The 27,648-nt window shown below is 40.5% G+C and overlaps 1 protein-coding gene across 3 annotated transcripts; it reads right to left on the bottom strand.

Moving 5' to 3' along the window:
* Positions 1-1,331: 1,331 nt before the first annotated feature.
* SOX30 (SRY-box transcription factor 30) lies at positions 1,332-27,405 on the bottom strand. Of its 3 annotated transcripts, XM_033180467.1 has the most exons (5): positions 26,075-27,405; positions 23,657-23,896; positions 21,647-21,826; positions 13,191-13,683; positions 1,332-2,375 (listed from the first exon to the last, which is right to left on the bottom strand). In XM_033180467.1, exons 1-5 carry the CDS (start codon positions 27,039-27,041, stop codon positions 1,994-1,996), a joined length of 2,262 nt encoding a protein of 753 aa, XP_033036358.1. In that variant the 5' UTR covers positions 27,042-27,405; the 3' UTR covers positions 1,332-1,993. The 3 variants fall into 3 exon arrangements, with proteins under 3 accessions (XP_033036358.1, XP_033036360.1, XP_033036361.1); XM_033180469.1 differs by lacking the exon at positions 21,647-21,826 and having other exon boundaries at positions 1,951-2,375; positions 26,075-27,399; XM_033180470.1 differs by lacking the exon at positions 13,191-13,683 and having other exon boundaries at positions 2,257-2,375; positions 26,075-27,399.
* Between the last annotated feature and the right edge of the window lie 243 nt (positions 27,406-27,648).

Genomic DNA, 27,648 nt, shown 5'->3' with positions numbered 1-27,648 from the left:
TATACTGACCTATGCTTTATCTCATTCACTGCTTTATACAGTGATTCCACCAACCAATTTGTCTACAATAAGGTCTATGGTAAAAATTCAGTTAGTCACAAAGGTGCTATTAAATGAGATGAGGTAAAATGGGTCAAATTGTTGCATACATTTCTCCTTAATGGTATAGATATCAAATGTGTAGGCAATCAAATGTTACTTTAGTTCAGATGTGAGGTGACATAATGTTTGCTTTCTATCACCAAGAAATTCTAGTTTTGCTCTTTAACGACATCAAAATGGCATTGAGCAGAGTAATAAAGAATAGAAAACCATGAAAACAGGCCGGGCGCGGTGGCTCACGCTTGTAATCCCAGCACTTTGGGAGGCCGAGGCGGGCGGATCACAAGGTCAGGAGACCGAGACCACAGTGAAACCCCGTCTCTACTAAAAATACAAAAAATTAGCCGGGCGCGGTGGCGGGCGCCTGTAGTCCCAGCTACTCAGGAGGCTGAGGCAGGAGAATGGCGTGAACCTGGGAGGCAGAGCTTGCAGTGAGTGAGCTGAGATCCGGCCACTGCACTCCAGCCTGGGCGACACAGCGAGACTTCGTCTCAAAAAAAAAAAAAGAAAACCATGAAAACAAAATTTGTATTGGGAAAGGAAATGTCATGTACAATAAACGTAAGTCTGATGAAGTATATTACATTAAGAAATTTTGTTTAAGAAACAAATACAGGTTTAGTAAAGGAAGAACGTGGAAGCTTAGAAGAGATTTCCACGCACAATTTCCACACTGTTTTAAGTAGCAGGATCTCAATTTGCATAAATTATATGGATAATTGAAGGAAAAGTGTATTGGTTGGTGACTATTTCCATTGCCCATCATCAATTCACTTTGTACCTTAGAGATCTTTTACCATGATCTCCACTCTGGCAGTCCTGATACTGTTCTAAAAAGGCCTTCTCAATCCCTAACTGGGTACTTACCAGGAGGTTATGTCACAGGTAGGGTTTTTTTTGTTGATCGTGAATTAAATAAATTCCACATGCTCTTAAATAAACTTCACAGTTTTCAAGACAGCTGCTTGAGCCAAATCTGGAAGAGCTCTTCCATTCTGGGACGTGGTTAAGTCACGTGTACATATGTGTAAAGGGTTTGGAAATGGTATCAGAATGTGTGCACATCTTTGTTGGTACATGTTTAAGTCTCATGTGAGCTAATAGAATCTATGCAATTCTGGAGACTATTAGGTAAAAATGAATATCCGTATATGGTATAGAAAATAATCTTCTATGAATAATATTCTGTTTGCTTATTTCTATCCCCCAAACAGAAATCATTCAACAAGAACAATTTTATCTATGTTTATTTAATTACAACAAAGAACAATGTATGCCAAATGGAAAAAAATACTTTAAAATGATAAAATATTTAGAAACAGAAATGACTAAATTTAGCTGAAGGAATCACTCCGCTGCCATTAAAACACATTTGGAAATTGTAATCTGTTATTAGTGTAAGTTAAATTTAGCAACCGAGTCCAAGTTCACTAAGAGTTGTCAAAATACTTTCAAAATGTTACATCAAAAATTGACAGCATCCATAAGTATTACATAAACAGCAAACAAAAAATCATTTAAAAAAATGTATCCTGAGATAAAATAAAAATCACACTATGCTAGATTTATACCCCTTTCCCCCTCACATACAATTGTGAAGCTTCAGTATTTTGCATGTTCCAGGATAAAGTAATAATAATATATATTGATGCAAATTTCAGCCATTAAAAATAAACTACTTAATAACTTAAATATTCCTACAATGAAACATCCAGACTCTAGTTTCACTAATGAAAAGTTTATGAAGACATAAATTGCATTTGGTTTTAACTCCTCAAATCATGACTGAAAAAACTTTCAACAAAGAATTCTAGGCTTTTTTTTTCTCATACCAACTGACCCAGAATGTATTTTAAGAAATGTTTATTTTCTGTGCACATTTTTTTTAAAATTATAAATCCCTAAGCACTTTTTCTTTTTCCTCCTCATCACCGTCAGTGACATTGACTTGCTGGATGCTGGAAGGAGTTGATGTCGGGGCTGTGAAGACATTCTCCAAGACTCCAATGTCCAGTTGAGGCACAGGGTTTAAGTATTCTTCCCCACTGTGGCTATGATTGTTATAGAAAGAAGTTCCATTCATGTTCTCACAACTCCAAGAATTTTCGCTGTGTGCGCGTTCACTTGAGTAGTCTCTAAAAGAATAGTCTCTATTTAAAGCTGAAAATATATCCTCATGTTTTTGGTACCTGTCTTCATAATAACCAAGGCATTCTGGCATTGAACTCGGAAAATTTCCATAGCCAAAGGGAGGCCGACTGTAAGGGCATGTACTGCAGCAGAAAAACACAAACAAGGAATTAGATCTTGCCCACATACTGCCTTGCATACAGACTAACAGAGCAAGTTAATGCATCCTCTTTGGGGCTTGGAAAGTTCCTTTCTGTAACCACTTCATGTATTCCTCTGCTCTTTTCCCACTGCCCAGTCCCCATGCACAAAAAACCAGCACTGTTATCTATCATTAGCCTCAGGCTTCTTACCTTCTGATAACCATGATAACAAAATTGCTTATTCTGGTCTTTCTCTCATGATGCCTCATATCACATAAGGTTTTGGAAATGCAGATGTGTGTTGAGCTATGCTAAGAATTGACACTTAGTGGCTGGGTGTGGAGGCTCACGCCTGTAATCCCAACACTTTGGGAGGCCGAGGTGGCCGGAACATGAGGTCAAGAGATTGAGACCATCCTGACCAACACAGTGAAACCCCATCTCTACTAAAAACACAAAAAATTAGCTGGGCGTGGTGGTGCGTGCCTATAGTCCCAGCTACTCAGGAGGCTGAGGCAGGAGGATCGCTTGAACCCAGGAGGCAGAGGTTGCAGTGAGCTGAGATTGCGCCACTGCACTCCAGCCTGGCGACAGGGAGACTCCGTCTCAAAAACAAAAACAAAAACAAACAGAATTGACACTTAGTAAACAATGCAATGGCGCAATAGTTGTTTTTCCTGGTATTTGAAAGGAAGCTCATGGTAGGGGGTGGGGAGGGAATGTATAACTAGATTGAAATCAAGAGATCCGGAATATTGAGGCACTGAAACAGAAGACAACTTAAATTTTTTCACTGACATTCAACAATAAAGTAAATTTAAAACACTGTTACTACTAGAAGGATTTAAAACTGATAGTAAACTATGGTCTTAAAGGTCTTTTCCAAAACATTTTTTGGAGAGCAGGAATGTGAAGAATCAAAAAGACATTTTGCAGTTTTACAAATTACGGTTTTTTGGCCGGGTGTAGTGGCTCACGCCTGTAATCCCAGCACTCTGGGAGGCCGAGGCGGCCGGATCACAGGGTCAGGAGATCGAGACCATCCTGGCTAACATGGTGAAACCCCATCTCTACTAAAAATATAAAAAATTAGCCGGGCATGGTGGTGGGCACCTGTAGTCCCAGCTACTCGGGAGGCTGAGGCAGGAGAATGGTGTGAACCCGGGAGGCAGAGCTTGCAGTGAGCGGAGATTGTGCCACTGCACTCCAGCCTGGGCGACAGAGCAAGACTTCGTCTAAAAAAAAGGCAAATCCAAAATGTCTGCCATTTGCTGGGCACAGTAGTGCATGCCTGTAGTCCCAGCTACTCAGGAGGCTGAGGCGGAGGATCACTTCAGCTCAGGAGTTTGAAGCCAGCCTGGGTAATATAGTGAGACTTCATCTAAAAAAAATAATTTTTTAAAAAGATTACACCTCAAAAATTCTGCTACTCAGACCCATTTGTCAATTTTTTTAAAGTATTATTCTCTTTCAAAGGCATAGAATAGGAATTATAGGAAGAGGTAGAGTCCAACCATCTAGTGACAGATAACATAAACATAATGACCATACTCATCAGCAAAACCCATGGCAAGTTAAGTGTTTCGTTTCTTGCCTTCACACACACACACACACCCCAACTTTGTTTCCGTACTTTTAAAAACCTAAGTATGACAGACTAGACTTTATCTCAAATTCTGAAACTATGCCCTACCCCCAAATCTTCAAGTACTAGGTACCTTGCTCATGTTAATTATAACAAATGAGGTAAAGTTTCTAAAATTTTTCAGGTTTCCATGCCTACTGCCACTCTTAGTTCAGGCATTTTAAATTTAATACACATGTCCTGAATATACTGTGCTTCTTTTTTATTTATTTATTTATTTTTTTGAGACAGAGTCTCGCTCTGTCACCCAGGCTAGAGTACAGTGGCATGAAATTGGCTCATTGCAATCTCCGCCTCCCAGGTTCAAGCAATTCTCCTGTCCCAGTCTCCCAAGTAGCTGGGATTACAGATGCCCACCACCATGCCCGGCTAATTTTTGTATTTTAGTAGAGATGGGGTTTCACGATGTTGGCCAGTCTGGTCTGGAACTCCTGACCTTAGGTGATCCATCTGCCTCGGCCTCCCAAAGTGTTGGGATTATGGGCGTGAGCCACCACATACCGCCAAATACACTGTGCTTCTGGCTAGCACAACTTTGCTCATATAGCAGGTCTCTCCATCCATTGAATTCCACAGATAATTCAAGGATGAAAAGAGGCTGACTAATGGGTACAAACATACAATTAGAAGATATAAGTTCTAATGCCCAGTAGCACTGTAGGGTGACTGTAGTTAGCAATAATGTCCTGTGTATTTCAAAGTAGCTATAAGAGAGGACTAAAAATGTTCCCAATATAAAGAAATGATAAATAATGAAGGTGACAGATAACCCAAATACCCTGACTTGATCATTACATATTTTATACATATTTATGACATGTACCCCATAAATATGTAAAATGTTATGTATCAATAAAACAAAAATCTCTCCCTTCCACAAAGCCTTCACTTCAGCTAGAAATAATTCACCCAATAACTATCTTTTTCAGGACTCAGTGTAGGCAAGATGCTATGTAAGGTTTGGTAGATAATTTTTAAAAAAACATAAAATCTAGGCATATATTAGACATGTGCTAAAATTTATAATGCCAGCATTATAGTGACTATTTTGGTTTGGTAAAGACGAGTTAGTGTTATGTTCAGAGAACAAAAAGATCAATTAAGACAAAGGCAATCCTAGAAGGTTACATGAGTGAAAGTAAAAAACTATAAAAGTATCATGGTGTAGGGAGAAAAACATTACTTAGAAGAGTCCAAATAATAATACTATCCAATAGGTAAGCATTTACTATTTTTTAGGCATTGGCCAAGGAGTGTATATGTTATTTCAATATAACACTGAATGACACTCAGAATGACCCTAAGGGATAGATACTATAAATATCTCCACTGTACAGATGAGGAAATGGAGCTTTAAAAAGGTGAAATAACTTGCTCAAAATGATAGAATTAGTTAAGTAGTAGACAGAATCAGCCAATTTGACTCCAGAACTTGTTCTCCTAACTACCATGCCATCCTACCCAGGCTCTAGTTCTAGCTATGCCACATAAGAACCTGGTAAACTTAAGCAAATCTTACTTTATCTGATCCTTGTATCCTTCTTATATAAAATAGGGATAGCAATGCCTGTTCTGTCAACCTAAAAGGTCTGTCATAAGGAACAGGAGAATATAAGTAATGGAAACTAGAAACACTATTTCAATGTATGACTGGTAAGTCTTAAAAGAAGTTATTGCAATCTTTAGCTTGAGGATTTGTATTTGGTTCTTTTTTTTATTTCTATCTCCGTATTGATATGATATATTTGGTAAGAAATTGTTCTCCCGGTTTCCTTTACTTCTTTGTCCGTGGTTTCCTTTAGTTCCTTGAGCATATTTAAAACAGCTGATTTCAACTGTCTAGTAAATCCAATGTCTCACCTTCCTTGGGGATAGTTACTACTACTATCTTTTACTTGTGAATGCCCTACTTTCTTGTTTCTTTGTATATCTTGTAACTTTTTGTTGAAAACTGGATGTTTTGAATATTATAATGTGATGCCACTAGAAATCAAATTATTTCCCTTATCCAAGGTTTGTTGTTGTTGTTTGTTTGGGGTTGTAGTTGTTTATTTGGTTTTCTAGAGTATTTTTGTAAAGACTGTATTCTTTGTTATGTATGGTCATTGAAATCTCTGTTCAATTAGCTTAGCGGTCACAAATTTGATAGAGATTTCCTTAAAAACCTATAAACAAAAACAAAACAAAAAATATTATCCTGGTCTTTGCAGATTGGCTTTGAGTTGGGGCACTCCTTACATACTTAGCCAGGCTGTTTTCAATTCTGCCTTAGTCTTTACTTCCTGCTTACACAGAGCCAACAGATCAGTCAGAGTTAAAAGCTCGGGGTCTTTTCGTGTGTTTTCTGAACATGGGTCTAGTTCTGGATATGTGTGTGGCCTTCTGGATTTCATATATATATATAATATTATCATTACTTATATATATATTTTATATATATAATTTAAGAGATGGGATTTTGCTCTGTCACCCACGCCGGAATGCAGTGGCATGATCATAGCTCACTGCAGTCTCAAATTCCTGGGCTCAAGCAATCTTCCTGCCTCAGCCTGCCAAGTAGCTGAGACTACAGGTACACCACCACACCCAGTAACTTCCAGAGACTTGAATGGTTGGTTTTTAAAAATAGTTTTCACCAGTTACGCTTGTTTGCTAGAGACTAGGTCCATGGAGCTCCCTGTGCTGCCATCTCAAAAATGAACTGTATTCTCGCTTACCTTTTTAATCATTTGATTCTATTTCTATTCTTAAGCTTTGCTCTTGGATGCAGTTAAATAACTTAGAAACAAGTTGGTCCTTTCAGGTCTTGCTTTTAAGAGTTTTGAGCTAAGCATGGTGGCTCATGCCTGTAATCCCAGCACCTTGGAAGGCCGAGGCGGGTGGATCACCTGAGGTCAGAAGTTTGAGACCAGCATGGTCAACATGGTGAAACCCCGTCTCTACTAAAAATACAAAAATTAGCTGGGCGTGGTGGTGCGGCCTGTAGTCCCAGGTATTCCGGAGGCTGAGGCAAGAGAATTGTTTGCTCGAACCTGGGAAGCTGAGGTTGCAGTGAGCCAAGATTGTGCCACCGCACTCCAGCCTGGGTGACTGAGTGAGAATCCGTCTCAAAAAAAAAAAAAAAATTAGAGCACAATGGCTCATGCCTGTAATTCCAGCACTTTGGGAGGCCAGGAGCTTGAAATCAGCCTGGGCAACAAAGTGAGGCTCTGTCTCTACAAAAAAAATGAAAATATTAGCTGGACATGGTGGTACACACTTGTAGTCCCAGTTATTCAGGAGGCTTAGGAAGAAGGATCGCTTAGGCCCAGGAGTTCAGGGCTGCAATGAGCTATGATCATGCCACTGCACTGCAGCCTGGGTGACATAGTAAGACCCACCCCGTAAAAAAAAAAAAAAAATTTTTTTAGTTGTGACCATAGCAACATTTAGGCTAAGGCTATCTGAAGCAAGACCCTTCTGAGTACCAAATGTTCTGTGCCCCATAAAAGTTTTCCAGTCTAGTTGGTGGGACTATTCCCAGCACTGTGTTAGTGCATGATTGTCAGATACTGTTTTCTCTAATCCTTTCAGGTGGTTCTTTCGCTGCCTTGGGTTGTTTCTTCACAAGCATTCACCAATTAGTACTTCACTGAATATTCAAGAGGGACCCTACACAGTCATTTGGAGTTCCCTCTGCGTGTAGCTCTTTTCTCTGGTACTCTATTCTGAAAAGTCTAGCTAATTAGGTCTCACTGGACTTGCAGTAGAGACGGGTGAAACCCCGTCTCTACTAAAAATATAAAATTAGCTGGACGTGGTGGTGGGCACCTGTAATCCCAGCTACTCGGAAGGCTGAGGCAGGAGAATCACTTGAACCCAGGAGGCAGTGCAGTGAGCCGAGATTGTGGCATTACACTCCAGCCTGGGCAAAAAGAGCAAAACTCCATCTCAAAAGAAAAAGAAATGTGTGCATCCAGTGGATAGGATGATTTTAGACTCTGAACCAATGTGTGAAACACCTTGGGAATTTTATTTCTAATGAAAGTCACATAGAGCCCTGGGTAAAAACAAGATTCTTCTGTGCTTTACCTGGATCAATGACAAAAACTTTCTATTCCTTTTATCAAGGTTAAAAAGTCCTTCCAGCCCGGTGTGGTGGCTCATGCCTGTACTCCCAACACTCTAGGAGGCCAAGGTGGGCAGATAACTTATGGCCAGGAGTTCAAGACCAGCCTGACTAACATGGCAAAACTCAGTCTCTACTAAAAATACAAAAATTGGCCAGGCACGGTAGCATATACTTGTAATCCTAGCTACTCAGGAGGCTGAGGAACAAGAATTGCTTGAACCCTGGAGGCAGAGGCTGCAGTGAGTTGAGATCACACCACTGCACTCCAGTCTGGCAAGCAGAGCAAGACTCTGCCAAAAAAAAAAAGAGAAAGAAAAAAATTCCTTCCAGGGTCTTGGCTTTATAGAGAGGTTTTAGTTTCAGTACCTATCACCACCTTGAACAGGGGAGCAGAACAGGGTCAAGACCTCATCTCTATTCCTTTCGCAGACATTAAAACTCAAGTTTATGTTTTTTTCTGTTTTTGTTTTTGTTTTAGAGACAGGATCACAATTTGTTGCCAAGGCTGGCCTTGAACTCCACCTCAGCCTCCCAAGTGGCTGGGACTACAGGCGCATGACAGCACATCCAGCTTAAAACCCAAGTTTATAGCCAGTGTAACTATTTCTGAATCTGAAAATCATCTCCAGGAACATTATAACTAATTTTCAACTTGTTGATTATTTTTGGCACATAGTGAGTTCCCTGCTGGTGAGTTCACGTGGGTATTAAATTATTCATATTTAAATTCAACATTTCTAGCTAGTTACAGCAGAAGGTATTCTATGTTAACGAAGTCTATCATGTTTTAGGACTGTAAATTTCCCTACTCCATAAAACTTTAGGCAAAAGTTTTATGTATATGTATGTAGATATGCATTATTATGGAAGGAGTCTATAACTTCCATCAAATTCTCAAATGGGTCTCTGACCCAAACAAAGGTTAAAGAGAATTGCATTTAATCTTTTATTCATTTGCCTAAAATTTTACAATTTTGATGCTATTTTACAAATCCAGGAATTCTTTAAACTTCCCCTACCATATATATGAGTGTATTTTCCATATATTTCAAGCTAGTAAATCCCCATTTGTCTTCATATCTTTTCTTTATCCCTAATTACAATAGATTTTAAACACATATTTTTTACTCAATGGCCAACAGAATGAAGATCCTATGTATTGCCCTTGAATATGAAAGCCCAATATACTGCAAGAAGAAGAAAGAGGAAGGGGTAGGGAGAAAATAACTAGTCTGAAGAATTGATGCAGTACACAGAAAGAGAGCATTTTGATAAACATAGTATGATGATGGTTAAGATCTGAAGGCAGGAATAAGATGTTAGCCCCAGAGATGGGGAGCAGCACTTCTGAGTGTCCATCTGTTTTGTAAAGTGACTCCTTGATTAAATCACCTAGCCTACTTGATTTTTACGCTACACAGGGCAAAATGAACTGTTTAGTAAAAAAAAACATATTTTGGTTTTTTGAGACATGGTCTCACTCTGGTGCCCAGGCTGGAGTGCAGTGGTGTGATCTTGATTCACTGCAACCTCTGCCTCCCGGGTTCAAGTGGTTCTCTGCCTCAACCTCCCAAGTAGCTGGGATTACGGGTGCCCCCCACCACACCTGGCTAATTTTTGTATTTTTAGGAGAGACGGGGTTTCATCATGTTCACCAGGCTGATCTAAAACACCTGAACTCAGGTGATCTGCCCGCCTCGGCCTCCCAAAGTGCTGAGATTATAGGCATGAGCCACTGCACCCACCCAGAAATATTCTTTATAGGAGATTCCATCATCAATTAGGAGAAGAGAAAAACTGACAGAGAATCAATTAATTTTGGCATTTAGAGTTTACTAAAATATACTATCTAGACAGTCATAAATAATCTATTTCTTTGGAAAAATTATCATCACATGCAGGTGTAAGTCAGAAAAACAATTGAAAAATATTATAATTCATAAGGCTAGTGTACTTTTCTAAAAAACTATGCATAGCTTAATGTTTATAATTGACATACTGCTCTGACATTCTTAAATGAAATAAAATTCCATATAATAACTACTTAGTCACTTCATTTGGTTCTTCCAATAGCATTATTATTAATTAGCAATAATAGTATTAACGAAAAAGGTAGTTTTTGTCTTCTAAGAACTTACTTTTGGGCGGGCACGGTGGCTCATGCCTGTAATCCCGGCACTTTGGGAGACTTAGGCGGGTGGATCACCTGAGGTCAGGAGTTCGAGACCAGCCTGACCAATATGGTAACACCCCATTTCTACTAAAAATACAAAAATTAGCTGTGCATGATGACAGGCACCTGTAGTCCCAGCTACTTGGGAGGCTCAAATAAGAGAATTGCTTGAACCCAGAAGGCAGAGGTTGCAGTGAGCCAAGCTCATGCCACTGCACTCCAGCCTGGGCGACAGAGCAAGACTCTATCTCAAAAACAAATAAACCAACAAGCAAACAAAAACAAAGAACTTACTTTCAAGAGCTTCCTTTTAAAATGTTCCTTAAAGTGTCAGATAATTTATACATTAACAGCCAAATCTTACAAGCCTTGTCGTGAATGAGTAAGATAGACTTCTAGGATTTAATCTATGTAATATGTAAGGAAACATTACCTGCCCCAACGTCCACTTGACTATGTGAGTTTTTTACTCAAAAGCATATTTTTTTCCATATGATTCTCTGCTAGCAACTAACAGCTGTCAATCAAGAGGAACCATCATAAAAGAAGTCTTACCGATATAGTAAAAAAGACAAATATGAAATTCAAAATCAATCAAACCTGAATTTGACTATTGGCTCTGCCACTGTATAATCTTGATGAGGCTATTTATTAATCCATTTACTAATCCCATTAACTGAAAAAGTAGAGGAATATTATACCCAAGTCACAGGATTGTTATAAAAACAACATGTAAAAATTCTTAGATCTTCAAAACACTAAAACGAAGAAAAATACAACAAAGAAAAAACTAGTAACAGCTAGAGTGAGATTGTGGTACACAGCCCATTGTAATTGACTCTTATTCGCCTATCCTGTGAGAAAATAGGGTCCAAGCATTTCCCGTATTACAAAATTAATTATGTAACAAATATAATTTCCACAATTTTTGTTATAGGCCTCAAGGCTCTAACTAAGGCCAAGTGTTCCCAAATTTATTCATTTATTAAATTCAATCTACATCCTTCATATTATTCTTATATCTAGGAAAAATTTTGTAAAATTCTCCAAAATTCCTGTAAAATCCTAGATCCTAGAAGATAGCAATGAAAACAGATTATCAACCCCCCGGCCTTAAATTAAAAGTCTCTTGAGGTTTGATCCCTTGAACTAAAATACTTAAGGCCGCAAAAGATAAAAAGATTCTACATAAAACAAAACAAACCCTAGATAACAAAATTCTCCCTTTCTCCTGATCTAATCCTCTGGTTCCACTTTTTTCCAGTCCTGAGCTAAGGACCCAAAAGCAGGCAATCCCATTATAAATTGAAACAACATAATATATACCTCAAAAGTTGTTTCTATTGAGGTGTAGGTATACCCTAGTGGGAAGTAGATTTACTTGTTAAGTAAGGAAGGAAACAAAAAAAGATTGGTGTTAGACACTTTAATACTCCCGTCTCAAAAGAAACCATCTCTGTCTACACATTTAACAGTAATTGAAAAGTAAAGGCTAGGCCGGGCATGGTGGTTCCCGCCTGTAATCCCAGCACTTTGGGAGGCTGAGGTGGGCGGATTATCTGAGGTTGGGAGTTCGAGATCAGCCTGACCAACATTGAGAAACCCCGTCTTTACTAAAAATACAAAAAAAACAAAAAAAATTAGCCAGGCGTGGTGACGCATGCCTGTAATCCCAACTACTTAGGAGGCTGAGGCAGGCAAATTGCTTGAACCCGGGAGGCGGAGGTTGTGGTGAGCCGAGATCGCGCCACTGCACTCCAGCCTGGGCAACAAGAGCAAAACTCCGTCTCAAAAAAAAAAAAAAAAAAAGGAAAGTAGAGGCTAATACCACTCTATCAGAATACTTTGAAGGGAGTTAAATTTCTATCATTCCAAAATGAAGTTACACATTTGTTTTCCCTAGATACTTCCCTATGAAAACGAATTCCTTTATTGGTAATTTACATGGGAAAATTTCTAGTTTGGTAAAAAGGGCACAAAGAGGTAGTATCACTTTGGTCTTGTCATTTAACCTAGGTAAATAAACAATTTTTCACTTAGACCAAATGCCCTCCTCTATATCCTTGCTATTCAAAGTGTGGTCCATAAACCAGCAGAATTGGCAATTGGGAGCTTGCTACAAATGCAAAATATCAGGCATACTATACCCCCATATAGGATACCACTATACCCCAGACCCAACGAATCAGAATCTGCATTTTAACAAAATACCACGATTTATATACACATTAAAGTTTGAGAAGCATACCCTCTATACAATAAGCACACCTCTATACATTTGACTAAACGATCTTAAGGTCCCTTATAGTTATTTTGCATGAAAAATTCTATCTGACAACATTAACGCCTATATTCTTTTTCTCTTTTTTTTTTTTTTGAGATGGTCACCCAGGCTGGAGTGCAGTGGTGTGATCTCAGCTCACCGCAACCTCCGCCTCCCGGGTTCAAGTGATTCTCCTGCTTCAGCCTCCTGAGTAGCTGGGATCACAGGCACATGCCACCATGCCTGGCTAATTTTTGTATTTTTAGTAGAGACAGGGTTTCACCATGTTGGCCAGGCTGGTCTCAAACTCCTGACCTCAAGTTACCCACCCACCTTGGCCTCCCAAAGTGCTGGAATTACAGGCATGAGCCACTGCACCTAGCCTGAAGCCTATATTCTTACATAACAAGAGTCAGCTGGAGCTGAGTTAGAGCATGCACTCTCTCTAGCTCCCCCAGTCCTCACCTGGCCCCCTCCATCTATTTATGTTAACTGCTTGTCTCCTATTCAGCAGACTTGAAGAAGTCCCCTTTTAAGTATTTAAAAACAAACAAAAAATGTTATCACAGGTAAAAACTCATCAGTTGAATGTTTAGGTAAAAGGGAAAAAAATGTTAATTTACCTTGATGGGAAGTAGTGAGGTCCGGGTAGGAAGTAAGGATGATGAAAAGAGAATCTTGGTGGTGTCCCGAACAGTGTGGCTGGATGGCCAAGGGGAGGGGGCTGGTAGACATGTGGGTGTGGAATGGGAGAAGCCTGGGGGATTGGAGCACTTCTGGGACAAGGGGAAATGCTGGAATACTCCTTAGGAGGCTGGATGGTCGAAGTTGCAAATCTGGCATGGGCAGTACTTGCACTGTTTGAAATCCTGTTGGTGCTCTCTAGAGAGACAGGGGTGGGTTGCTTCACAGTGTGAGTGCCTTCAGAATGCAGCTGATGAGTGTCTGTTTGGGAAGGCCCAGCAAAGTGTTGGGGCGGGAGTGCTGGATAGAGCGGCAGACTTGGATCGTGGACAGCCACCTGAGCAGCACTGGAGACGCTGGGCTGGAAAAGTGTGACAGGGCTTGGGCGCTGGACTGCAGGTGTGGGCAGCTGGATGGCAGGTGAGGTTTCACCTTTAGAAATAAAAATAGCATAAATCAAGAATCAACTGAGTCATTCCATGTTTTTCTTCTTTCAGTGAAGTTTAATAAATTGTATAAGCAGAGGCCTTCATCAACCACCTTACCTAACTGCATCATCACATCAAACCACTCTGTTTCATTTGCAGCATTTTGAACAAACTGAAGTTATTTTATTTTCTTGTTTATTTACATGTTTTGTCTCTCTCTCCCAACTAGACTCTAAGTGCCATGAGAAGAGCAACCTTTTCTGTTTTGTTTGCTGTTGTATCCCCAGGGTGAAACATTCTGTCTGGCACAGAAGAGGCCCTCAACAAATATTTTTTAGATGAATAAACAAATGAATAAAATTATTGATAGATATACTAAAAGACCGAAAACAAATAAATGCTGGTATGCATATACACATTTAAAAATAATAATAATATGAAGCTATTGACACTAGTTACCTTTAAGGAGCCATGATCTAAGACAGGGGACAGGGCAGTGGGGCAGGAGGAAAAGCTAGACTTTCATTTTATACCTACTGGTACTATTTGAATGTTCTGTTTACCTAAATATATTAATCTTATTTTTAATATTACTAGGGGTTTCAGAGTAGCAGTATGGGTCATTTTTCTTTTCTTTTATAAACTTCTCTATATTAAACTAAATTACAAATGACACAATTTTTTTAGCCGAAAAAACTTAAACAACAAAATTATTTCATTCTATTGTATTCAATATGAATACGAAAGGAAATTTCCAAGTGAGAACAGGACTTGCCACATGTCAACCACTGGTGACAGATATAAAAGGAATACTATTGCAGCAGAGCATGAAAGATATGGCAGAATTTTTAAAGGTAGGTGAAACAATTATGTTTTAGCTTTCTGTTCCTGAAGAAGACAGGACTACTGATTGAGCTGCTAAGTGACCCAAATGACACACCTAGCCTAAATTTAATTCAACTTTCCTGATGAAAGACAGATGGATGCCACAGCAAGAGAGTCATGATCTAGTGTATTGCAATACAGTTCCGAATCCATTAATAAAGAAGATGCAGTTCAAGAAATTCTGTGCTTGGACATGTCTCTGTCAGAGACTGAAAGAAATGTGGATCTTTTTCCAGCCTCATCCAGGTGACTTCCCTCTCCTTCCTTTTCTCCAGATAAAGCAGATAATACCCCTCTTAAAGCAGGAAGTAGGGAATTAAAGGACATAGCCATCTGTTTGAAGATGGCCTCTGACCCAGTGAAGTAGAGAAACAGGATGTAATGATGCTGCCCTGATTCTCACCTGATGAGGTTATATGGACTAGCCCTCCTATCTATGAGGCACAGACCCTACTCAGGCCCTTCCTGATTTATCGAGCACAGCTTAATTTCCCTTGTCCACGTTCCCTCCAAACTTCGTAAATCTATCACTTATCAGGAAATAGTGTAAATTTTTGTGATTATTTGCATGTCTGCCACCCCAACCATGATCACCAAACTGGGAGACTGAGAGCAGGAACTCTCAATTCCTATTTGTATCCCAGTATCTAGCCAGAACCTGGTTAATAAAAAATAGTTAAGAAAAGTATGAATGGATACAGCTTTTATAAAAGTTCCAAAGCCTTTAAATGAATAGGAATACTCATATAAAAGGAGGATGCTGGCATAACTGGCATCTAAGACATGTAATCAAAGATCTGAAGAGAATTCCAGACTACCATGCTATAAGCGAGACAGGGTAGTGGGATGGGGGGGGACTCATCTCATCTTCACTTACGTATTTTTTCCATACACGCCCACTGACCACCAGACCTTGCAGCACCACCCGCACTGACACCATACCCATTGGCTAGAGAGCTTGCAAGCTGTCTGAAAAAACTAAGCAGCATTCCACCATAAATCTCACTCAAGGGAGTTAACTCTATCGCCTGCATGTGAGAATGGCCTCCTGGTGAATTTTATAATGACAATCTAGAATTAGAATGACAATCCTAACCCCTAGGATTGTAACAGTAAAATTTCTAGGATTGAAATACTAAAATCTCCACCCAGGGAGATTTTCTGATCATGATCAACATATGAGTTAGCATGATTCCTTACTTGTCTGCACACCCTGCACTCCAGCCTGCATATGTAATGACACTCACCTGCCTCATGAATTACGCATATCACCCTCCTTAAGACACCACAGTGCACTCCCTTGGAGAGCCAGCCAGAGAACCCTTTCTCCTGTGCTGTCTCTCTTAATGCCCAATCTTTCCAGGCATAAGCCCTAACAACCCCTGTCTAGGAAAAATTTGCCTGGTCTCTTGTTAATTTCTGTTACACTGAGAGCCAAGAACCTTGTGCCAGTAACATAAGCACTTTCAGACACTAGAAACAGGTTGGGTGCCACGGCTCACATTTGTAATCCCAACACTTTGGAAGGCCAAGATGGGAGAATCACTTGAGTCTGGAGTTTGAGACTAGACTGGGCAACCTAGCAAGACCCCATCTTTACAGAAAAAAAAAGAACTAGAAAGAGAAGAGGAGCTTAGGAGATAGTACTAAATGTGAGTGACAGAGTAAACAATGCACCAGACATAAAAATAATACCAGACAAGGGTTGGGCGTGGTGGCTCACGCTTGTAATCCCAACAGATAGATGGAGGGAGGCTGAAGCAGGTAGATTGCCTGAGGTCAGAGGTTCAAGACCAGCCCGGCCAACACGGTAAAACCCCATCTCTACTAAAAATACAAAAATCAGCCGGGCATGGTGGCATGCACCTGTAATCCCAGCTACTCGGGAGGCTGAGGCAGGAGAATTGCTTAAACCTGGTAGATGGATGTTGCTGTGAGCTGAGATCATGCCACTGCACTCCCACCTGGGTAACAGAGCACAACTCTATCTCAAATAATAATAATAATAATGCCAGACAAGACAGATTCTATCAAAGAAATAGTAAAAGTAATTATATCTATAATTGCTACGACTACCTTATTAACTCTTTGACAGCAGAGACTATAAAAAATTTTATATATTGTTCCTAGCAGAGTTTGCCCCATAATAGGATTTAATAAACCTTAGTAGTGAAGGCAGCAGGTAAGCAGGCATACAAACGTGCCACTGGAATTCACTCAGAAGATATCTGAGATAAAACTCACTGTCACAGGGGAGAATACCAAATTAAACTGCCACAATTCACATATATTTACTGAATATCTTAATGGGATAAAAGTGTACTGGGAAGATCTAGTACAGGACAAGTGATTGATTAGAACAAAAAGGTTTGGTAGAATACCCAGTAAAATGAAATCAGCTTGAGGGCTGGGTGCAATGGCTCATGCCTGTAATCCCTGCACTTTGGGAGGCTGAGATGGGCAAATTATTTGAGTCCAGGAGTTCGAGACCAAGCTGACCAATGTGGCGAAACCCCATCTCTACTAAAAATACAAAAATTAGCCAGGCGTGGTGGCACTCGCCTGTAGTCCCAGCTATTCAGGAGGCTGAGGCAGGAGAATCACTTGAACCTGAGAGGCGGAGGTTGCAAGGAACAGAGATCATGCCACTGCACTCCAGCCTGAGAGACAGAGTAAGACTCCCTCTCAAAAAAAAAAAAAAAAAAAGAAGAAGAAGAAGCAGCTTGATTGAGAGCCAAATAATGGAGAAATATTACTAGAAAATCCATTAATTCAGTGTGTGAAATATTATGCAGTAGTAATCACAACATATTTAAATTTATGATCCTGGTTAAAGAGAAAGTCAAAAAAATCTACCCTGGGGTTATTCAATTTTTGGAATATTGATACTGGCTAGGGAAAAGGCTGATAGAGATTAAAATAAAAAGTTCATAGAAAAATGGAGATTATTTTACACAACAATGCTAAAAACACAGAAGAAAGAAATGTGCCTCAAAGTCACAGTTACTATGGCTAACTGGCAAAAAATAAAAAAATGATAACAAAAATAACAACAAAAACAACAAAAAAACCTTCAAAAGCTTGTCCAAATGTACAAATAAGCCCAACTGCGGTGAGGCAAATGCAAAAACGTTAGGCAGTCCAAAGGAAAACAGAAGGAGCCACATCTGAGAGACCTCAAAGTCAATACCAATTGACTCCAAATATTTTTACAAAAAGGAAAGAATCAGTGGAATTATTTAGTCATTACGGTATAAACAGCAACTGAAAGAGAAGAGACAGACTCAATCAATTCTTTCTACTAAAGAAGACCTTAAGAAGGTTTCTGAACCCTAATTTCAAAGCAAATAGCTTAAAAATATTAGATCAACTACCGTATTCAATTGACAAAAAGAATATAAATAGATCTTAGATGGCATTCACCTAAGACTTTTTTTTTTTAAAGGAAGAAAAAGAAAAAGAAAAAAAAAAGACAAACCTCTGTCCAGGCATGGGGGCTCACAACCTGTAATCTCAGCACTTTGGGAGGCAGAGGTGGGTAGATCACCTGAGGTCAGGAGTTTGAAAAACCAGCCTGGCTATCATGGTGAAACCCTACTAAAAATACAAAAATTAGCCGGGCATGGTGGTACATGCCTGTAATCCCAGCTACTAGGGAGGCTGAGGCAGGAAAAGCACTTGAACCCAGGAGGCAGAGGTTGCAGTGAGCTGAGATTGCGCCACTGCACTCCAGCATGGGCAACAGAGTGAGATTTCGTCTCAATTATATATAAATACAAACATTAAAAATTTTTTTTAAAACCTCAAGGTAGAACTGAGAAAATTTTAGACAAAGTAGGTACAAATGGCTTCTGCCAGAGATTTTTAGCAAGTTAATATGACTTCCAGCTATTGAAACTGGTGACCTTGAGAACTCTAGCTTGGTGAGTCTATTATCTACACCTGAAATGGTGGTGAAATCTATACAGTATGATATTAATGCACAAAGCTTGCTACAGAAAAAGAGCAAATTGTTTCTATATGAGAAAAATCACATACCTCACTATCTTGGTATCTTTCTTCCATGGAAATAAAGCAAACATGCTTGAAAAACAAAATTATCATAACTTCATATTCAGAATATGAAATTACTTGAAACAAACAAAAAAGTATATAAACTAACATCTGCACATGACAAGATATTAAAATTATGATTCCCCAAGATTATAGCACACAAGAGATGTGCTATAATCTGTTCTAAAAGCTTCACAAATGATTTAGAATATTAAATATACAGTGAAATTTCCAAATTTGCAAGTGATACTGACTTCTCTAAGTAATATAACGCCAAGTTGATGAGAACAATCTATAAGAATATATTTCAAAGCTATATGATTGGGGAATAAAATAGCAGATAAATTTCACGATTTATTATTAAGGTGTATATCTTAATAATTCCCAAATTATGCTTATAAGATAATGTTCTTTGTTTATCTTTTAAGATGCAAGAAATAATTTTGTTTGTTTTTAGAGACAGGGTCTTGCTATGTTGCCCAGGCTGGTCTTGAATTCCTAGGCTCCCAAAGCACCAGGATTAAAGGCATGAGTCACCACAGCTGGCCCAAGAAATGAATCTTTACTGACACTATATATCACCAGAAATAAGGGATACTGTAAAAAACAAAACAAAAAACTAAGCACAAACAAAAAAATAATTGTTGTCTTAGATCTGATTACTGTTGTGCATAGCTCTGAAATGCTTCCTATAATTCTGCCTACCATACTTAAACACAACATCATGGAGAAAGAACCCTGCCAACATTCGAAAAAATTTTCCAGTTTCTACTCAACCCTTATCTTTGCTCAGAATGGCATAAAATATATCAAATGTCAGCTGCTTCAAATAAGAACACTGTTAATTCTATTTCTGGGAAGAGAAAATATACAGCATTTAACAGTGGGTAGAAGCAGATGTAAGTGAGGTCTTGGAAAAAGGGATAAAAAGAAGAAACTTATATTATGAAAACAGAAATCATAACATAACACAGGCTGGGCATGGTGGCTCACACCTGTAATCCCAGCACTTTGGGAAGCCGAAATGGGTGGATCACTTGAGGCCAGGATAACATGGTGAAACCCCATCTCTACTAAAAATGCAAAAATTAGATGGGCATGGTGGTGTGCACCTGTAGTCTCAGCTACTCGGGAGGCTGAGGTGAGAGAATTGCTTGAACCCAGGAGGCAGAGGCTGCAGTGAGCCAAGATCGGGCCACTACACTCCATCTTGGGTAATGGAGCAAGACTCTGTCTCAAAAAATAAATAAATAATGTAACAGAAAAACAAGGTAAGCGAAAAAAGTCATAATTAAGCCTGTGTTGAAATACAAGATTAAAGAAGTCACTACCAAATAGTGAAGACTGAGAGTCCCTGACTGTGCTAGGAGAGAACAGGGCTATAGGATCAGCTTTCTGCATCTTTCTCTTGAGTCTAGACATCTGGAATGTAGCTTGTTGCTATCAGTTGCTAAAATGATACATTAAAAACAACAACAACAACACTGAAAATGCCTAAAATTCTAATAAGTCAGTTTCCAAGGCATCTAAAACTCTCAGCTCATATGGGTGGCTTTATTACCAGAAGGATTTAAACAGGTTAAAAAAAAAAAATAGAAAAAGCAAGTTTAAGCAGTCTTAGTAGTTTCAAGAATGTGGGCCAGGTGTGGTGGCTCACACTTATAATCCTGACATTTTGAGAGGTCAAGGCTCAATCACTTGAGCCCAGGATTCAATACCAGCCTGGGCAACATGACAAAACCCCATCTCTAAAAAAATACAAAAATTAGTTGGGCATGGTGGTGTGCACCTGTAGTCCCAGCTTGAGGTGGGAGAATCATTTGAGCCCAGGAGGACAAGGCTGCAGTGATCTGTGATCCTGCTACTGCATTGCAGCCTAGGCAACATAGTAAGACCCTGTCTCAAAAAAAAAAAAAAAAAAAAAAAAAGTGACAGCAAGTAGTGAATGTATAAAGCTCTCCTTTAAAAATGGTTAAAACATGTTCTGGGGGCCAGGCATGGTGGCTCATGACTGTAATCCCAGCACTTCGGGAGGCAGGGCAGACAAATCACCTGAGGTCAGGAGTTCCAGACCAGCCTGACCAACATGGAGAAACCCCATCTCCACAAAAAATACAAAATTAGCCGGGTGTGGTGGTACATGCCTATAATCCCAGCACTTGGGAAGGCTGGGGCAGGTGGATCACCTGAGGTCGGGAGTTCCAGACCAGCCTGACCAACATGGAGAAACTCCATCTCCAGAAAAAAATACAAAATTAGCTGGGTGTGGTGATACATGCCTATAATACCAGCTACTCAGGAGGCTGAGGCAAGAGAATTGCTTGAACCCGGGAGGCGGAGGTTGTGGTAAGCTGAGATTGCACCATTGCACTCCAGCCTGGTCAACAAGAGCGAAAACTCTGTCTCAAAAAAGAAAAAAAAAAATGTTCTGGAAAAACAAACCAATGATGGATAGCCCTATAACAAGTTATTAAGATATTAGCATCTCAATTTTTGGTTCTCAAAATCAATAACAGGAATGTAAAGAACTCAGAGGAGACATTTAGAAAGATTAATATAATGAACCAAACAAATATTTGTTAGAAAATAGATTACTTCCACTGCTTTTCTAGAGCAGTGAGAGAACGGTCTCAACAAATCAGTATCATTACTAAGTTCCAGGACAGGATGCCTCATACCCCATTATCAAGACATTCTTTTATGCTGTTAGTAAAAAGACTCTCCTTTTTCCTATTGAATTACCTCAGTCATTTCCTGCATTATCTGCCTAATCTATGGGCCCATCCTGATTTGCTTAAAAGGTCTGAGGTTTTACACATGGATTATTTGCTACTCTGGCAAACCAAGTGTTTTGATCTCTACTGAAATTTTTCCTTCTCCTATTTAATGTTCTCCCTTTCCCTCTTCTTTTTTTTCCTTAATATTGTTGTTCCAAATTCTTAAGACTAACAGAAAGAAAACTTCAAACTTGAGGTAAAATTTTCTTGCAGATATTTAAAAAATAGTAATCTACAATAAAACTAACTCACCAACTGGATGAGTGATGGGATTCTGTAGGCTGGGAATTACCACAGAGTATGTAGGTGAGCGATAAGGATAAACTGTTGTAGGATTTGTAGAGATGATATTCTGTGTGGTACCAGAAAATACATTGGAAACACTTAGAGGGAATCGTTTCCGCTTCCCTGGACGAGGCTGATAAACCCAACCTATAGAAGACAAAATATGTTTAAATGTGTAGCCTCTATTTAGCCTTTAAATAATTTTTTTCATACTAAAATGCAAAGCACTTTAAAGTGTTTTAAAAACAAATTATTGTCTAAAGTATCTTTTCCAGTTCCGGGATATTATTTCAGTGAATGACTTCTCCACTGTGTATTTTAACATACATATCCAAATAGCTCCTGACTAGCGACCAATGTTATAACTCATAATTGAAAGGAAGAGGGTCATTTTTTTTTTTTTTTTTTTTGAGATGGAGTCTTGCACTGTTGCCTGGACTGGAGTGCAATGGCGCAATCTCGGCTCACTGCAACCTCTGCCTCCCAGGTTCACGTGATTCTCTTGCCTCAGCCTCCTGAGCAGCTGGGATTACAGGTGCATACCACCACATCTGACTAATTTTTTGTATTTTTAGTTGGCCAGACTGGTCTCGAACTCCTGACCTCGTGATCTGCCCGCCTCGGCCTCCCAAAGGGCTGGGATTACAGGCGTGAGCTACTGCGCCCAGCCAAGGGTCAAATGTTTTATAACCAATGATACAGAATGAATCTGTAGTACAGTCAACATCAAAACCACTGTACTTGAATCCCAAAGCCTTTCCTCCACCTTATCAAACAATGCCTCACTATGACATTATTCATCTCCTCATTTCCTCACTTTCTGTAAGATACAATTGTCTATATCTTACAATGCAATAGTCACTAATGACCAGTCACTATTTTTTTTTTTTTTTTGAGACGGAGTCTCGCTCTGTCGCCCAGACTGGAGTGCAGTGGCAAGATCTCAGCTTACTGCAAGCTCTGCCTCCTGGGTTCACGCCATTCTCCTGCCTCAGCCTCCCAAGTAGGTGGGACACAGATGCCCACCACCATGACTGGCTAATTTTTTTTTTTTAAATGTATTTTTAGTAGAGATGGGGTTTCACTGTATTAGCCAGGATGGTCTCGATCTCCTGACCTCGTGATCCACCCGCCTCGGCCTCCCAAAGTGCTGGGATTACAGGTGTGAGCCACGGCACCCAGCCGATCAGTCACTATTTTTATGCCTAGTTCAAGAAAAGCCACTCTCCCAAACTCAGCAATCTCCAAGTCCACAAATAACTCAATTTCTTCCAAAGTCAGACCAGTGGAACTATGGCATTTGCAGCCACTGTGTAATCAGAACAATCACTGGTTCCCTACAGCTGCTGCCTCTGACCTTCATTCCTAGAACCTCTCTCCCAATATTTCAGAAAATAGTAAGTTTTGTCCCACCTTGCACAGACATGCTGGCCATACTTGTATTTTCCCAAGCTTAATCCCTGTGTTCTCACTGCTAGGGAGAAATCAGATTTATTTCACACTATATCATGACAGGGCTAAATCTGTCAATCAGAAGGCAGGACTATGTTCTGACAATCATATGTTAAAATGGAATATGGTGACAATCCCTGCATTCTCATTAAGTGTAGACTGCATTTTTTTTCTGTTGCTATCATTTTAACACTTCTATAGTTTACTTGCAAAATTATAACCTAAAGCTTTTGAGATGTACTTTCATTAAATTTATATCTATCTAAATCAAAATCACAATGAAACCGTGTGCGCTCTGATTTGTATGGGTTGGTGAATATGAAATCAGATATCCCTTTGCTTGGTTCCATTTAAGGAAACTCATGCCCAGTGTCATGTCAATTGTTGTTATATTAGTCATTCTTCTCTTTTTTGTACATACCAGAAAAAAATTATACATTTTTGTCTTTCAAATTCAACCTACCCTAATCTTTAACTAAATAAATTCATTTAAAAGAAGTAAGAGGCATTATTTCATTTGATTACCAGGAAATTCCTCTCTGTGCTTTTCTTTAATCTTTTGTGCTTCATCGTAATAGGGTTTCTTTTGTTCTTCACTAAGTTTGTTCCACTCTAACCCAAGCTGGACACTGATTTCTGCATTGTTGGCTGCTGGGTTAGCTTTGGCTAGTGCTGGTCGGTGGATCCTTGCCCAAACCATAAATGCGTTCATGGGTCGCTTCACATGACCATTTCTGTCCTTACTGAAGGGAGTGTCTGGTATGCCTACATGACAAAAATTAAGAGGCTAAATTAATGTGCCACACACACACACAATTTTAAGGTAAAGTGCACCTCCGTCTATACTTATTTTTGAAATATGTGGAGGAAATGCACACTTCAGTATAACCAAAAAAACATGCCAGTATTCCACAATTCCTTACATCCCCTGAACTCGCCATTCTGAACTGTAGTTTAGAATGACTCCTTTTCCTCAAAGAGAATAATACTGTTGAAGATACTGTGGAAATAATCATGTTGAAGAGAGTAAATTGTTGGCTTATTACTTCTTTGATCTGTATTATTAGTACCTCTAACAATAATTAACATTTAGTTTATTTACCAATAAAAATATTCTATCATTAAGGGACAGGAACCACACATTACTTACTCATGACTATCATCTTAGCTAGGTAGAGGTTCTCTAAACATTCACAGGAACTCATCTACATGCTGCTCTTGTGTCCTTTCAAGCAAAAATATTTATCAAATTATAATACTATATTAGTTGTATTTCACTATGAAGCTGACGCTCCCACCAAGTGGAATCATCAACACTAGTCCTGTGTCCTGGGAGAAAAATGAGAGAAAACAATAAAAATAATTTTTTGGGTCGGGCCTGGTGGCTCACGCCTGTAATCCCAGCACTTTGGGAGGCCAAGGCAGGTGGATCACGTGAGGTCAGGAGTTTGAGACCAGCCTGGCCAACATGGTGAAATCCCATCTCTACTGAAAATACAAAAATTAGCTGGGCGTGGTGGCTCATGCCTGTAGTCCCAGCTACCTGGGAGGCTGAGGCAGGAGAATCGCTTGAACCCAGGAGGTGGAGGTTGCCGCGAGCTGAGATCATGCCACAGTACTCCAGACTGGGCAACGGAGTGAGACTCGGTCTCAAAAAAAGTTTTTTGGAAGTCACAGAAGGCAGGTGCAATGGCTCACATTTGCTTCTGACCTTCGTTCCTAGAACCTCTCTGCCAATATTTCAGAAAAAAAATGAGAGAAAATAATAAAAGTAATTTTTTTGAAAGTCAGAGAAGGCAGGCACAATGGCTCACACCTGTAATCCCATTACTTTGGGAGGCCGAGGCGGAGGACTGCTTCAGCTCAGGAGTTCGAGACGAGCATCTCTTTTTCATAAAATAAAATTTAAAAGAAGAAAGTCACGGAGCCAGTTGAAATTTCAACAAAGGAAGCTATCAAATTCACATCTCTCATGTATTTTATCAAAAATAACTGTCCATAAATTTATATTTTAGGATTGCCTGATATATTAAAAATTTCATAAAAACACTAAGGATGAAATAAGTAGTATAAAGAAAGCTTTCCCTTTCCTTTAGAAAACAAAAATCTAAAAAATACTAAAGAGAAAAGCAACAGAGTGGAGTGGAGAGGAAGAATCAACACAGAAAATTTAAAAAAATAAACAAACATAAAGAAAATATGAACCAAAGATTAATATGACTTTCCAAGATGTTCATCGGCAAAGTGTTCTGTGTGAACTAAATCGTAAAATAAGAATTTGCTAACTTTATATCTGGAAATACTGGATAGAAATAAAAACATCTATTTGTACTTGTTACCGCTGCGACTAGTCATTTCTTTAAAAACAATATTTATGGCTTATTCTACCGTATTATTTTCAGTATTTCTTTAAGTCCTTACCTTTCAGAGGAATAAACACCAAAATATGACATCGAACCACGTACTGTTTTCTGCTAGAAGAATGTTTATTGCTCATTTTTAAAGATAGCCTCTATAATGGGTATAAACTTTCCTATTTAATTATAATCACTTTTTTCATTAAACACCACTTCTTCTATCTTGACACATATAAAAGTACTGAGCTATTATAGCATTTTTAATCTTGATTATTTGTAGCATATAAACTGAGGGCTCTGTGCTGTCTAGAAAATACCTCTATTTTTGTGTACAAAAATTAGTCCTATCTAAATACTGGGCCTTAAAATCGATTTTTTAAAAACTACTTGAGAATCTTGAAGGCATTCGTGTATTCTACTGCTATATATGCAAGTCGATCAGAAGTGATACCTGTGCAGACTCTGCCCTGAAAATAATCGGTTCCATGACTTTACTTTTGTAGTTTAGACTTGGGAACTGCTGACCAAACAGCTATGGGCAACACAGGTGCAGTTTTGAAAACCCCTCTCCCCTGCTGTCTAATACCTGCATCTGAGGGCAACACGGTGAGCGGCACATCTTTGGTTTCGATTTTTACAGAAGGCTCCAGTAGGGACTGCATTTTAATAGGCACTGGTGTAAGGGGGACTTTGGTCAATCTTATCAGCTCTGAAGGCGGAGCTCCCTGAAACTGGATCCGGGCCCCAGGGGGGACCGAGTGGAGAGTCAAAGGGATCCTGAGGTCTTGCTGGTGCGGCCCAAAGGCACCGGACGTTGGGGCCAAGATGACCTCTGCGCTGCCATGAACTAGGCCATTGGACGCGGGCTCTGCGCCGAGCCTGCAGTCCTCGAGGAGTCTCTCGGGTTCCTCCGTTTTGATCACACCTTCTCGGATGGCCGCCGGGCTTTTGCCTTCCCCGCCTTTCATCGCGTCTCTCATGACCTCCTCGGCCTCCAGCTTGCCCTTCTCGTTCCCTCGGAAGTAGCCGAGGGCCGGTCCGGGGCCTTCCAACTTTACCACCCTGGAGGCTCTAGGACCGGTCTCGACGCCCCCACGAGGACCCAATGACGGGTCCAGGCCGGGCCCCAGCTCCTGCTTCTTGGCCTTGAAGTGCAGCGCCCGGGGCTGCACCGGGTGCAACTCCGGCCTGGAGGGGGCGCCCTCGCACGCTGACGGCGGCGGCAGGAGCCGAAGGTCGGGCCTGAACTGCAACAGCCGCGCCTGCGCGGGCGAGGCAGCGGCTTCCTCTTCCCGGGCCTGAGGCTGTGGTAGCAGCAACACTTGCTCTGGCTTCACCTGCAGCAGCCGCCGCACCGCGGGCTGTAAGCCGGACGCCACGGACTCCCCGCACGACGAGGCCAAGGTCGCACTGGCGGCCGCGCTTAGTGTGGGAGGCGACGGAGGGGGCTCCACGGCCCCTGCCCAAAAGGTGGTGCCCCCGACCGGCAGCGGGGACGGAGCGGGATGCAACGGGCGCTGTTGCGGCGGCGGCTCCTGTCTGGCTCTCTCCATGGGGGAGGGGGACGCCCAGGCCTGGATTGTGAGCTCAGCCGTTTGTTGGCGACCTTCCCCCTCCCCCTTTCGGTTAAGACCCTTGCAAGGCCTTTGCTACCCAGAATCCTACGCGGTTCAAAACGCAGCTGTCTGTTTGGGCCTCACCAATCACAAGCGACCGATACCCCTGGAGGGCCAATCACAGGCGGGCTTTCCGGCTCTTCCCGGTCCCTACTCTCGCCTCGTGCTGAGTCCTCGAATCACCTGCTATGGCGGAAGCCGCCGCACTTGTTGCCCATTTTCTCTGACTCTCCCTCTCTTGTGGAGTTCTCTCCTGGCCGTTGTCTTTAGTTATCCCTACCCCGCCCGGAGCTGCGACAATGGCGTTGCCCAGGAAACGCTGCACTTCCAGGCCACTGACGTCCCTGGAATAAAGTCTTGCGTCACAAGGCGAGCGACGCCTTGTGGGCCCGCTCTGTGCGGCATGAGTAATCTGTCGGCCCTGAGTATCACCAGGGCTTTTGAATCTTTGCCAAGGGAGAATGGTGAAGATTTTGCAACTTATCAATAACCCATTAGCTGATCTTGCTGGGGAGGCTCTTCGACTTTGTGTGATTATTATGTA

This window comes from Trachypithecus francoisi, unplaced genomic scaffold, assembly GCF_009764315.1.
Source record: "Trachypithecus francoisi isolate TF-2019V2 unplaced genomic scaffold, Tfra_2.0 Lachesis_group2, whole genome shotgun sequence".
Lineage (NCBI taxonomy): Eukaryota > Metazoa > Chordata > Mammalia > Primates > Cercopithecidae > Trachypithecus > Trachypithecus francoisi.
The sequence above is the reverse complement of the archived record's forward strand: the minus strand, read 5'-3'. Positions and strand labels throughout refer to the sequence as shown.

Bases quoted from the DNA above. Each gene is read 5' to 3' on its own strand.
- SOX30 (XM_033180467.1), bottom strand. From the start codon at position 27,041: ATGGAGAGAGCCAGACAGGAGCCGCCGCCGCAACAGCGCCCGTTGCAT. The intron at 13,684-21,646 runs GTGAGTTAGTTT...TTATTTCTAAAG, and splicing joins TCCCATCACTCATCCAGTTG to GTGAAACCTCACCTGCCATC. The intron at 2,376-13,190 runs GTAAATTAACAT...TTTCTGCTGCAG, and splicing joins CCTCACTACTTCCCATCAAG to TACATGCCCTTACAGTCGGC.